This window comes from Tupaia chinensis, unplaced genomic scaffold (genome assembly GCF_000334495.1).
Source record: "Tupaia chinensis unplaced genomic scaffold, TupChi_1.0 Scaffold000346_1, whole genome shotgun sequence".
NCBI lineage: Eukaryota > Metazoa > Chordata > Mammalia > Scandentia > Tupaiidae > Tupaia > Tupaia belangeri.
The window spans coordinates 1,058,347-1,072,516 of record NW_006159840.1 but is presented as its reverse complement, the minus strand read 5'-3'; the positions used below and the strand labels follow the sequence as shown (position 1 = coordinate 1,072,516).

General features: G+C 50.7%; 1 protein-coding gene across 1 annotated transcript in view; it reads left to right on the top strand.

Annotated features, from left to right (window-relative positions):
• The window catches only part of SLC22A2 (solute carrier family 22 member 2), a gene marked incomplete in the record, with an annotated part of 37,808 nt that overhangs the window by 2,263 nt on the left and 21,375 nt on the right, over positions 1–14,170 (top strand). Inside the window, 3 exon segments of the mRNA XM_027773356.1 lie at positions 1,352–1,455; positions 9,434–9,588; positions 12,736–12,904. Coding sequence (XP_027629157.1) covers positions 1,352–1,455; positions 9,434–9,588; positions 12,736–12,904 — 428 coding nt within the window.

Below are 14,170 nucleotides of genomic sequence, written 5' to 3'. Positions count from 1 at the left end.
AGAGAGACGAGCTTAACAGACTGAGGTGGGCGAAGCTTTATGGGACACGTGAGCCTTCCGAGAGGAAGACGCGAGACCCAGGGCGAACAGTTTTTATGCTTCGGCTCAGTGAGTCACGGCCGGCGCAGAAAGGGACTGGACAATGCGTAGGATCTACGGCGATCGCTGAGGAGGTAACCCGGCAGGCCCCTGCGAGGGGCTTCCAGGAAAAGGCAGAGTGTCCTTTCCTTTATGGCTGGTGCAGGGTGGGGTGGGGGGCTCCAGTTTCTATGAGCAGCCTTGGGGAAGAGGGATTCTGGTTTCTGTGGTCTGTGTTGGGGAGAAAGGGCAGGAGGCAGAGGGCAGGGGAAGGGCAGAGAGAGACCTGGCTTCTGCAGTGCTTTAAGACCTCCCACCTCCTTGAGTTCAAAAGACTCAGCAAGCCACAGCGCAGGCTTTGGGGTGTCATCTCCTGAGCCCCTACAAGAGCCGTGATGCCCACGCACGGGAGCCGTGATGTGGGAAGACTCTGTGCTGACCTGACGTGTGGGAGAGGAGCCGACTTTGAAGACTCCACAGTGGTCAGACACGCGTGTGGAATGCGGGGCGCGTGGACAGAGCACACGGAACGTGAGGGCTACGTGGCCCGGGGACACCAAGGCCCAGAGCAGAGCAAAGCTGCCCCAGGCTGCGAGAGCGGGACTCTCAGCACAGTCAGCCTAGAAGCCAGCTCGCTGGTCATACGCCTGCCTCTTGTTCCAACGTGGGGACCGGCGCCCCCCTCCCGTCACACTCGCGAGCCCATCTCCCCCGGGGCACTGTGTGCATCGTGTCCACACACCTCTTCGTTGCCCTATATTAAAATGAGAAAGGAAAGGGGCTGCAGGTGGCATAATGGTTGAGGGGCTGGACTGCCACATGGCCGACTGCAGTTCGAGTCCTGGACGCAGCGGCTTGAAATTCACACTGGGTACTGTGCGTGCCCAAAATCCCAAGAGGAGAATGGAGAAGGGACTGTGGTGTGGCCATTCCCCGGGGGCTGATTTCTCACTTTCTGTCTCTCTGTCTCTGTCTGGTGAGCACGCATGCCCTATAGCAAAATTCTCTCAGAAAAAAAAAAAAAATGAGAAAAGGGAAAACGGGTTTGTCTTTAAATGGACCAATGACCCATTTTCAGCTGATTGAGCCAAATCTGATTTGTGGGGCAAATCTGATGGTCGTGTAAAGAAAATGAAATGGTCCGAGACGCAACGGGATTCTGCCATTCGACCAGCTTCCTCCAAACTGAGGCGGTTTGGGAAGTTCGCAGGCTGCGTGCGACTGACAGGGCTCTAACGGGATTCCGTTTTCTCTCTCTCCTGCCTCGGAACAGTTTAACCTGGTATGTGCCAACTCCTGGATGCTGGACCTGTTCCAGGCGGCCGTGAACGTGGGGTTTTTAATCGGTTCTGTGGGCATCGGCTACACGGCAGACAGGTAGGTGGCGCTCACAGCTGTGTGGAGTCTAGAGAACCCACGGGTTCGAAAACCACTCCAGTTCGCCTCCCCTGCTTGAATACCATCCCCTCCCCGACACACAGACCGCAGTCCCCAGCCATACCTTGGCTGTCTTCACAACCTTAGATTTTTTCCTGCTGCTTCAATAATAATGACCAATGTCTTTATTTCCAAATTCTCCTGGGGCAGTGGGGGCTGTTTTGGGGTTTCATTTAGGGTTAGGAGGGAGAGTAGCAGAGGACTCAGCCCCTTCACTAACTCTCAGTTCATTCTTTGGCCTCATCACCAACCACCTGGGCATGAGTCCTCAGGGCCTCCAGGCTCCGTCCCCACCCCTACTTGTCGCTCATGCACCAGAAGCCACCAGCACCAGACCCAGCAGGAGACCTCCCCAATGTGTGTGGGATCGCGGGATTCCTGAGCTGATCCCTGGGGCCACATGTGACTACGTGTGTGGGAACTGGGATGCAATCTGATGAAAGGGAGACAGGCCTGTCTAGCCCCAGAGAGGTAAATATCCACATTCAGTGTCCCTGGACAGGGGTGAGGAAAGGCCTCTCACAGCAGACAGCCTCGCGGGTGAGTCGAGGTCTCTGTGGGCGAGGTTCATTCTGTCAGTCGGCTACCCCGTGTCTGTCTATCCATCATTTGGCGCTCCCCGGTTCACCGTGCCGGAAGTTCCTTACGACCCCCATCTCTGATTGACCAGCTCCGCAGGCCAGCGGCAATGCACCGCTCAAGAGGATCTGGATCCCACATGACAAAAATCCCCAGCCTGATTGGCCTGCGGCCTCAGATTTGGTGGGCTGGAGAGTCAGAGGGAGGGGGTCGCTATGACCAACCCCGTGGAGGGGACCCCCCTCTCTCCCGCCTGCCCTTGTGTGTGTGTGTGCGTGCACATGTGCACACACTTACATGAGTAAAGAGAAAGCGTGCATTTTGCTCTGTTGATGAGCAGTTAGAGACATTTTGGAGTCCTGAAGGGGAGAGCATCAGGAAACTTGCTTTCTGCTTGGGACGCACTGTGTGACTGGCCCTCAGGACAAACGTACTAGTCACCATGCCGACTGATTATTGAGTGTGCTGTGTGGGAGATGGGGCTCGCCATTTTTTTCTTCAAAGCTTATTTCTTTTTGAGAGAAAGAGAACCCTCGACGGGGTCTTGCCAGCCTGCAGTTCCCCCAGCCTCCCAGCCAGCCGGGATCATGTGAGTGGAGCTGACGGGTGCAGGGAGACCCAGGATCTGAACCTGGCCCTCCCATGTGGCTTTGATATTGCGCGGCAGTGGCCTACCTCCTGCGCCACCATGACTGGGCCTGTGCTTAACATTTTAGACAGTATTATTCTCTTTAATCATTAGTTACCTACTCACATAGTGATCTATAACCATAATTCTCTGTAAAATATAAATGCAAAACAATGATGTATATTTAAATTTACTTTAAAATGTACATACATAGGTATCTAACTCTGAAATAGATGGTAACGTAAAAATGCTCATTGCCCCCATCTCTATCTGTGATATAAACCCAATCCTGTGAGTATAATAGCAAATGTAAGTAGAATAGTTTTCTACTTATGTTGTATTGTCAGGCCGCCTTAAAACGTGCAAATGTAGGGGCCAGCAGGTGGCATGGTGGATAAGATGCTATATTCCCACCTGACTGACTGCAGTTTGAGTCCCTGACCTGGCGGCTTGAAAATCATGTTGGAAACACATGCGTGCATGCCAAAATCCTAAGGAGAGGATAGAAGAGAAGTACTTGCAGGGGGTCATCCTTGCTGGGGGGTGATTCCTTTCCCTTTCTCTGTCTCTTTAGCTAGGGCATGTGCCTTATGGGGGAGGGGAAAGACTTGAAAATGTCTTAAGGATTACTAACAATGGCTTCTCCTATCACTCCCCCCTCCCCCCACCACCACATGCTTGCACCCACATGCAGGGCCTCTGCGCCGGGCAGGGACCCGGGCCCACCTGGCAGCAGGAGGGGGAAGGCTCTGGGCCAGCTGGCAGCCCCGTCCTCACACCAGGTTACAGCTGTCTGCTCAGCTTCTTGGTGAGGCTCCTGGGGCTTTCTGTGGGGGGTTTGTGAGGTGAAACAAGGCCATCCATTTTTATTTTCATTGCCACAGAATGAAGGATGTTGTTCGGAGGTGGCCCATTAAGTCAAAAAGACACATTAACAAGGGAGGTCCAAAGTCTGGTCTGGGTCCAGTGGGCGGCTTCGGGTCAAGCCAGCCCCTCATGCCCACTCGGCACCCTCCTGTGCTCTCAGGTGGAGACAGAACACTCAGCCAGCTGGAAGGAGGTGAGCGACAGGAGTCTGCGCCTCACACGCCTCACACGGGGTTAATCATTCTCAGCCCCTCGGAGAGACAGTTGGTTACAATGTCCCAGTGCCAGTGCATTCCTGAGGTAGGAGCCTGGTAAATTATCCACCTTCTTAGACGGCCTCGGCCTGCTCCTGCTGCTGAGCCCTCTCGGTAACTACTCGGTGCTCTCCCCACGGCTGCACGCCTCTATCCCTTTCCTGAAATTGCCCAGTTTTGCTGGCGGCTGTTCCTTCTGTCCCATGTGTGCATGCATGGAAGGTGCGAATGGTGGTCAGAGCAGTGTGACGTCCACCACAGGGGCCGAAAAGAAAGAAGCACAATTCATTTTGTGCATACCAATACGTACAATTTTCACATTTTATGCATTGGCCCAAGATTCTCATGGAAACCTATTTTAGCCACAGATCAAACCAAAATTAAAGCACATTGTCTTCTACACAGAGTTTTTAAAATATACCCCCACAGCTGGTTGGGATTTTAGAAGAAAACCAGGAGGGCATTGTGAAAAGGTTGTGAGAATGCCAAGCCTTGGCCAGCCCCGGCTGTGGAGTATGATGCCGTGCGCTGAGGCTGAGGCCACGTGGGAGGGTCCCTGGCTCATGTCCTGCGGTCTCCCTGTGCACGACAGCTGCCTCTGCCTCTGGCCAGCGGCATGGGGTGGGTCACAGGGCGAAGACCCTGTGAGGTAACTGTCTCTCGCACCCTTTCATAGAACAAATAAGCACGCTTTATTTATAAAAAATAAATTAAAATAAAAATAAAAAAAGAAGAAAGAAAGAAAGAACAGAAGAAAGAAAAGAAAGAAAGAATTAAAGGAAAGAAAGAGAAGAAAGAAAAAGGAAAGAAGGAAGGGAGGGAGGAAGGAAGGTAGGTAGGAAGGAAGGAAGAGAGAGGGAGAGAAAGAAAGAAAAAGAAAGAAAGAAAGAAAGAAAGAAAGAAAGGAAGGAAGGAAGGAAGGAAGGAAGGAAGGAAGGAAGGAAGGAAGGAAGGAAGGAAGGAAGGAAGGAAGGAAGGAAGGAAGGAAGGAAGGAAGGAAGGAAGGAAGGAAGGAAGGAAGGAAGGAAGGAAGGAAGGAAGGAAGGAAGGAAGGAAGGAAGGAAGGAAGGAAGGAAGGAAGGAAGGAAGGAAGGAAGGAAGGAAGGAAGGAAGGAAGGAAGGAAGGAAGGAAGGAAGGAAGGAAGGAAGGAAGGAAGGAAGGAAGGAAGGAAGGAAGGAAGGAAGGAAGGAAGGAAGGAAGGAAGGAAGGAAGGAAGGAAGGAAGGAAGGAAGGAAGGAAGGAAGGAAAGAAGGAGGGAGGGAAAACGCTGAGTCTTACACCAAGTTGGCTTTTCGAGTGTCAGCTTTACAAATTAAAAGAGAAGGAAGGGAGGGAGGGAGATTTAATGCAGTCACAGAGTTTTAAAGTACATCTTCTGCAAGACATCTAATTCACTCCTTCACCCATGACCTCCTACATGGTGACTCTGAGTGTTACCTGACCCAGAAAATGACCCTTCACCAATGCCGGGTGTTTTACTCTGAAGAGCTGTCATTTTGAGTGCTGTTTTCGTGGCATGCTTGCAAATGTTTAACAACTGGCTGTCTGGGGAAAAAGCCGAGTTTGTAGCATCTTCTGATTTCCAGTGTAAACACTCCCACCGTGTTCCATTTCAAGCCACCAAAATGAGGTCGCTGGACAGAGTTGGCTGGAAACTCCCATCTCCTGTAGCATTTCCGCCCACAGGCACAGGACTGCAGGGGTGCGGTGGGGCAATGGGGCTGGTGGTTGGATGGGCGGTAAATGAACTTACAGGAGACTGAAACTGGAGCATGAGCCAGAGTTAAGCTTATTAGCACCTGGGTGAGAATACCCAGGCAAGACCTGAGCAGGATTGCAGGTTCTAGTCTGGAGAGGGTCTCTCTTATGGGATCACTCTGGGGGCGGGGTAAGGTAAACTGTGAACTGGGTCAGGATTGGGGGTTAGGGACCTGGTTGTTTTTCAGGAATGCAGACCATCTATGAGCCCCAGGCAGTCCTCCGAGGTGGCGCCAGAGGGGGTTCCAGAAAGTCTGTTTGCCTGTTGTAAAAGTTTATCTCGGGGTCTTTATCCTGGGTCCTTATTAATTTGAGTGAGTTTGTTTGTCGCCCCAGAAGGGGACCTGGAATATATTCTCCCTGTTGTAAAAGTTTATCTCGGGGTCTTTATCCTGGGTCCTTATTAATTTGAACAAGTTTGTTTGCTGGCACCAGAGGGGGCTGAATGTCTGTTTTCCCTGTTGTAAAAGCTTATCTCAGGGTCTTTATCCTGGGTCCTTTTATGAACCTAAGTAGGGCTCCTGTCGGGCCCTCCTTTTAACCCTTGCTTGTCTATTTTCTTATGAGCACACCACAGGACACAGAAACCCTCATGAGTACAGACAGTCAAATAGAGTAAGATAATTAGGATACAATTTTGGGGGTATATTTATGACAAACTCATTTTAATAAAGCTTTTTAACTTGCGTCTACACCTAATTTCCAATAATGACTGTTTAATACCAGCTTGCAAATTTTCTGCAAGTCTAATACTGAGCTCTGGGGAGGCAGCACCCCAAGGGACAGAGCAGAGCAGAGCTGCAGTCCCAGGGGCTGCAGTCAACGTACCCAACCACAGGCGTCTTCCGAAACCAGTCCTCTGCTGACTACTGCCCGCTGGGCGCATTAGGGAGCGTTCTCGTTTGCTTTTCGGTTTTGTTGTGGTTGTTGTTTGTTTTGCCATAGGGCACATGCACTTGCCAGAGAGAGACGGGGAGAGGGAAAATGAGAAAATCCCCCCCAGGGGGAAGGCCATGCCACAATCCCTTCTCCTCCATTCCCCTCCTGGGACTTTGGGCACACACACACATTTGCCCAGCGTGGTTTTCAAGCCACTGGGTCTGGGACTTGAACCACATTGGCCAGCACCATAACCAGCACCATGTGGGAGTCCAGTGCTGTAACCACCACACCACCCGCTGGCCCCACATCCTCACTTGTCATTCGTCATCTAGAATCACAACCGCCTTCAAAAACAGATTGGATTCATCGTCAGGTGTGGCTACAGAGCGCTCAGTGAAATTAAAATGCTGCTTCTCGAATGTTAAGAGCGGGCTTTCGTCAAAATTCCAATCCCAGCAGGTCATGGGGAGCCTGAGATTCTGCATTTCTGGCCAGCGCCCATGTGCTGCTGGACCGTCTCTACACCCCTGCTACTCCAGGGCTACCCGAGGGGCGAGGAAGCAGCTGGGGGCCAGTGGACGCATCGGTCCTGGCGTCCTCCTCTCCTACCCCTTTTTTCCTTCATCCACTTACGTGGCTCTTTGGAAAAAGAAAATCTCGCATCGCTGTCCCAACATCTCTTCTGTTTTTAAAGCTAGCTTGATGAGGGTCAGGACCCTGTTCCCCAGTGAGGATTCTCAGCATCACGGATTTGGTTTTCTTGGTCTGATCTCAGATGGTGAATACTCCCTCATCTTCCAAAGGTTTTTTGTCCATCACTGTGGTGTTTCGTGCCTGAATCCGCTTCTGAAGGGGGAGAATTGTCACTTGAGCAAATGTTTATAGGTTATACACTCTTGGAGGACAAAGGAAAGAGTTTGGGTAGGAGAATGTGAGGAGGGGGAACTCAGGTTATAAAAGAAGTCAAGATGTGACCTTGGAAGCTTTGAATGCCAGGCCAAGGGGGGGCACGTCTACAGCGGGCAGCCATTGCTGAGAAGTAAGGGCTGACGTGGTCGGACAGGGCTCTAAGACATTTAAGAGGTTTAGTCATTTACGTTCATTACTAACAAGACTGCTTGATCCGTACACTTCATGTTTTATGGATTAGTGTCCACAAATAAATAGTAATAAATAAATATTAACAGATTATTTTGAAACAATTAGTATTTGCTACACTCAGTAGATACAGTTATTGAATAACAACAACATTATATTTTTGTTTGTTTGTTTGTTTTTGGAGAGATTTTCACTGTAGGGCGCGTGCGCTCGCCAGACAGACAGAGAGAGACAGAGAGACAGAAAGCGAGAAATCACCCCCCAGGGGGGATGGTCACGCCGCAATCCCTTCTCCTCCATTTTCCTCTAGGGATCTTGGGCACGTACGCACACGCGCCCGGCATGAGTTTTAAGTCACCGGGTCCGGGACGCGAACCACGGTCGACTACGTGGGAGTCCAGCGACATAGCCATTACGCTAACTGCTGGTCCCCAACAACAGCATTAATTAAGCAATGTCCAGTCATCCCTAGAATGTGCAGGCCTAGTGACAATAAGTCCCCATCCAAACTGAGATAGGTAAACAGATAAATAAAAGGGAGGGAAAGCGAGTGAGCACCCCCTGGGGCATGGTCACACCGCAGCCCTCCTCCTCTGTCTCCCTTCTTTGGGGATTTGGGCACACACACACCAGGCCTGTTTCTGGATTCAGCTGGATTCAGGACTCGAACTGTGCCGTCAGCCGTATGGAATACTATTGTGGGCTGGTCCTCAAACATCATTTCCTATGAGGAACTTTTAAAATACTTACTAACAGCAGATTAGGGTGTCTTTTATAACAAATCAGGGGGACCTAATGAAAAGGTGACAGGAAGAGTTGCGGGCCCTCGGCGGCACAGCAGCAACACAGCTGGCCCCACATGGGGCAGGACTCGGTTTGCTACCTGAGGCCTCGCAGCACATGCTGGGATTGCAGTTCTGTGTCTGTGTCCCAGGCTGGCTGGGGCTGCGTTGGGAATGCCTCTCTCTCTCTCTCTCTCTCTCTCTCTCTCTCTCTCTTGGAGGAAATAAACAAACTTAGAAAAAATGAAAAAGAAGTCACAAGGGCCTTTTCTAAATAATAACAGAATAATAAAGTGTCCTGGCCCCAAGCCCACTCTGAGAGCCAGCTGGGCAAGAGGAGGAAGAGAGGAAGAGAGGGAGGGAGCAGCGCCGTGCCAAGCTCCTTAAATGTGTCACTAATATCTCACTTAAGCCTCTTTCAGACAGGTGAGCTAGATCCTTTCCAGATGAAGAAACTGAGTGAGCCTGAACGACGTGCCCAGTGTGACAGAGGCCACGATCGGCCTCAGGCTGCCAGTTGCCCCTCGTTTCTATATACAAGGACAGCTCTCCATGTCCCTCAGCTGATGGAAGCCATCCTCCCTGGGCGCTCCCTAGCCAGCGCCCTATGGACTGGCAACACGTGTGGCTTCCATGCAGGCACGCAAAGATCAGGGCACCCAGGAGCACTCATGATGGATGCAGGAGTGCGCTGAACGCTGACCATTGGTCCTTCCAAGGCAAAAGCTCTCTTGAGTGGGCAGTTGGTTGAGACTCTCAGTGCAAAGGCCCAGCTCAGATGATGAGGTCAGACCTAGACAGGCCCGCAGGGCAGCCACTTCGGGTGGCCTGGAAGAATGACCCCTCTCTGTAGACCTGCCACCAAGTGGGACCTTAGCCCTGGAGTAAGTGGGGTTCGTTGCACTTTAATCGTGTGCGTAGTATGCTGAGGGACAGTTCTGGACAGAACTGAAGCCAGGTGGATGTGGACTCCAGTTCCTGCCCCCCTGACGTAGCCTCTCATTTGTTTAGATTTCCGTAACTTGCGTGGATTGAATGTAACCCAGTCCCTCTGTGTCTCTCTCTGCAGGTTTGGCCGTAAGCTCTGCCTCCTGATTACGATCCTCATAAACGCCACCTCCGGGATGCTCATGGCCGTCTCCCCCACATACGCGTGGGTGTTGACTTTCCGCATGATCCAAGGGCTGGTCAGCAAAGCGGGCTGGACAATCGGCTACACCCTGAGTAAGGACGCTGGGGTCACAGCTGTGGGGACCAAGGGACGTCGCTGCCACCACGGTCAGGTGGGGTGACTGCGTGGAGCATGGGCTCAGCTTCCACATAGTGTTGAGATTTTATTTTTTCTGAATAAGAAGAATTTCTCTTTTTTTAAAGAATTACTTTACTTAATTTTATTTATTTTAATTTGACCAGAGAGGGACAGAGTGAGAGAAAGCGAAAGAGAAAGAGGGAAAGTGAGAAAGCAAGCCATCAGGTCCGGGACTTGAACCATGGTCAGCCATGTGCGAGTCCAAAGCCCTTAACCACCATGCCACCTACTGGCCTGAGAAGAATTTCTAAAGTCTTTTCGGTCCACTCCATTTGCATTCTTCCTGTATAGAAAGCAATGAAGGCAAAAACAGGGGTGAGCATAGTGCCACCCAGATTCTCCTGTAACCCTTCTGTGCCCTTGGGGCTTAGGCAGAGAAATGGCGAAACTTCCCGGCCACGACTTGTCAGCAGATGCATGCTGCTGAAGGCGGTTTGCCGCACGCTGTCCCAAGGAGTCTGCATTGGTTTGCTCCCTCCTAACTTGATACCTCTATAAAGAAAATAGAGATGAGGGACCAGCAGTTAGCGTAATGGCTATGTTGCTGGACTCCCACGTAGTCGACCGCAGTTCGAGTCCCAGACCCGGTGGCTTAAACTCACGCCAGGTGCGTGCTCATGCATGCCCAAGATCCCGAGAGGAAAATGGAGAAGGGATTGTGGCGTGGCCATCCCCCCTGGGGGGTGATTTCTCGCTTTCTGTCTCTATGTCTCTCTCTGTCTGTCTGGCGAGTGCACACACCCTATAGCAAAAACCTCTCAATAAAAAGGGAGAAAATAGAGATGAAACGGAATTTGGGGCCCAGGTGGGTAATGTCTAAAAGTGCTCTCATAAAGGACTTTTCTGCGTTGTGTTTCTACAGTCTAGTAAACCATAACCGTTCTCAATTTAAATATAAGGAAGCTGAGAATACAAGTCCTTTGGTCAACCTGGGTTACTCCAGCAAGCCCTCTGTAGGTCCAGAATGTAATTTACACCCTGCTCATTGTAGCCACAGTTCTGGGTAAGCTCCATAGGGTGTAGCAGATGTAATGATTCTTCTAATTGCCAGAGGGCGTGTGTGCTTGCCAGACAGAGACAGAGACAAAGAGGAGGGAGAGAGAAAGCAGCCCCATGGGACGTGGCTACATAGTCCTCTTTTCTCCCCCAGCTCCCCCTTCTTTTGGGGCTGGGGGCACACATGTACATGCATCCGGCATGTTTCCCAAGCTGCTGGGGTCAGGATTCAAGTCCCGGTTGGCTATGCGGGTCTGGCTTCCTTAACCACTAGGCAACAGGGCCAGCCAGCATGTTTGGGTTCTAACATAGCATCTTTAAAGCAATACTGAGAAAAACTGAGACCAAAATTAGATCTTGGAACTCATCTTATCATTCCTTTCCCTTTGGCCACATTCCAATAGCATTTATAGAAAGGGAAGTGGATACTTTGAAATAAGTAACAAAGCTCTCATCATCCAGGAGAGAATACACGTGCCTACCGTTTTACTTGAGGACGTTAACTTGGAGAATCTCATGAGATGAAGAGGTGCTTAACACGAGCCCTGCCGCGGTGGGCGCCTAAGAAGTGTTACGCCAACAAAGGGATCCACGTGCAGCTGTTCAATTAGTCATTAGGTTACTGCAATACGTAATGCATAAAATGTGTAGGGCCAGCAGGGGGCATGATGTGGGGCCGCTGGATCCCACGTGCCAAGGGCCAGACCTGTCGGCCTGACAGACACACCGAGCAGGTATGTGTGGCCAGGGTCCTGAAAGGAGAATGGAGGAGAAGGGATTGCAGCACGGCCACCCCCTGGGCAGAGGGGTGATTTCTCACTTTCCCTGTCTCTGCATCTCTCTCTGACCTTCTCTGGCAAGCACACGCGCCCTATAGCACACGTGCCCCGTACATATGTGGGTGCCCTGCATACATTTACATCTGAGCCACCTCTCCTAAACTTCTCGGTGCGACCACGTGGAAAAACGGACATTTCTAATTTCAGCACTTACATCATTCTATTTAACTCTATTTTTTAAAGACTTTGTTGATAATTTACAGCAATTTATACAAATATTTTGCATTTCTATTTGTTTTATCAATAACTGAAGTCTTTAATATGTTTGCCAAACATTTAAAACAAAAGCCATGGCTTGCGGAGGAGTAATACAAAAGCACCCCCTAATTGCACTACGTGGAGCTCACCTCTCCGTAGCAGTGTAGCCTAGGGATGGGACAAAGCCGACGGCCGCGCCTGGTGCAGTGGCACACTGGGAAATTGGCTCTCGAAGAATGGACAGCCCTGCTTTCCTGCATTTTCCCATTTCCAAGGTGTAAATACTCCCACGATGGCTGATTTTGAGATACCAATGGGTTTAACGACAAGCGGGCAAAGTTCCTGCAATTTTAAGAACCAGTTCTTGCGGGCCAGCACTAGCAGAGTCCAGCCCTCTGCCGGGTTTCCAAGCCACTTACACAAACAGGACAGCAAAGAAAATGCTTAACCCATACAGTCGGAGGTTCGTTTATATAGAAGCCACCTACAAGCTAAAGTCAATGCTTGATTCATTCACGGAGGGCTTGAGCTATCATTGCCTCATTATTCTAAGTCAAAATGTTGTTTCTATCTGAAATAGAATTGCCTATGTCTTTGAAATTAATTTGTAAGTAAAATTCTTTTGCTTATGTCAGCAGGCCTGTCATCTCATGTAATGGGGGGTGATAAAATTCATATTAACTCTTTGAACAGCAATAATTATAAAATAAGCCCTGAAGAATACTTAAAATTGTCAGGGCTGGTCGGTGGCATGGTGGTTAAGGTGTTGGACTCCCCACACGGCTGACTGTGGTTTGAATCCCAGACCTAGTGACTTTCTCTCTCTCTCTGTCTCTCTCTGGTCAAATTGAATAACAATAATAAATAAATAAATAAAATCATCCTTTAGGAAAAGAACATTTTAAGTTGTCCAGATACCTGTACAGAGAATTCTAGAACGTGGACTGTATTTTTGAGGTCGGCGGTCTTGATGCCTCAGCCAGCTCACTGCTGTACTCAGTGGCGTTGACACCTGCATTCTCTCTGCAGTTACGGAGTATGTCGGGCTGGGCTACCGGAGGACTGTAGGGATCTTTTACCAAGCCGCCTTCACCGTTGGGCTCCTGGTGCTGGCCGGGGTGGCCCATGCACTGCCTCACTGGAGGTGGCTCCAGTTCACAGTGACACTCCCCAACTTCTGCTTCTTGTTCTATTACTGGTAAGTTCATTTGGGACAAAAAGAAAATGAACGGGAACATTCTATTTTACTGAAAAGGCTGCCTTCGTTAAGGCACACTAAGCTCCAGACTCGAAAGCTTCTTTCAGTGTCCAGGCCTCTTTCACGGGAGCCCGAGCACTTGTTTCAGGATCAAAATCACAAGCTCCAGCCTGTTTGCCCTCCTGGAAATCAAATGTCCTTTCTCTTTGGCCTTAAAGTTTTTGTGATCTGGATATTACATTTCCACATTACTTATGTGGTGTTGAAATTATTGTAGCTCCAACAACTGTGGGATAACTTGGACTGCAGACCCTTTAAAGAGATCAACAACATCACACAACTCTTCTATCCTTCCTCTGGGATAGAGAATGCAGACCACGGTACTCACGTCACCACTCCCCAATACCCATGCCCAGGACAGACATCCTCAATCAATTGCAGCAGTCTCTATCCCAGCTAAGGCCCATGTGGCACCCCGGGCAGACTACAGCAGTCAGTCATTAGGGCGATGTGTCATCCTGTCCGAGGGAAACAGTATGAAGCAGCTTTTGAACATACATGTCTCTGTCTTTAGACAACTTTGTCCCCATGTTTTACACCTGACTCCTTTCAATTCCTGGGCCCCGGCTTTTTTGGGGGTGTCCACGTGTCTTGTCCTCCGTAGTTCCTCTGTCCTCAGGCCCTTGTTCATTTATTCATCCCATGTTGGGCGCCAGCTGCCCCGGCCTGCGAGGCAAAGGGACGTGGAAGGGAACGGATGGACTGAGAACACACACAGAAGTAGAGAAGGCGGGGACCAGGAGAACAGGGCGTCTCTGGTGGAGAACGCCGCGGCCCTGAGCCGTTCCCGGGTTTACTCCTTTACGTGAAAGGGAAATGAACAGTCATGGCTGTGGAGCACCTGGCGTCCCACGGTTCCTGCGTCCCGTGGTTCTCAGCAGGTTTCTCTGGCCGCCTCTGCAGGCGCTCAGCGTACCCCTCCGCACTGCCCACGGTGTGACGGCACGTGTCTGTCAGAGCTTCCTGTCGCCCTGCCTGGGCACCAAGGTCACCTACTCGCTGGGCCGCTGGTGTCCAGCCCAGGCCTGGCCGCTCCCCAAACCCTGAAGTCCTCACCACCCTCACTCAACGGACTCAGATCAAAAGCACTTACGCCTCCCAGGCTCGTAGTGGGATCAGATTTTAGGGTGCACAATCGAAAATGGGTATTATGGGGAAGAACGCAGGCGGGGGGTCAGTTGGAGACTACCGCAAGAATCCCCAGCA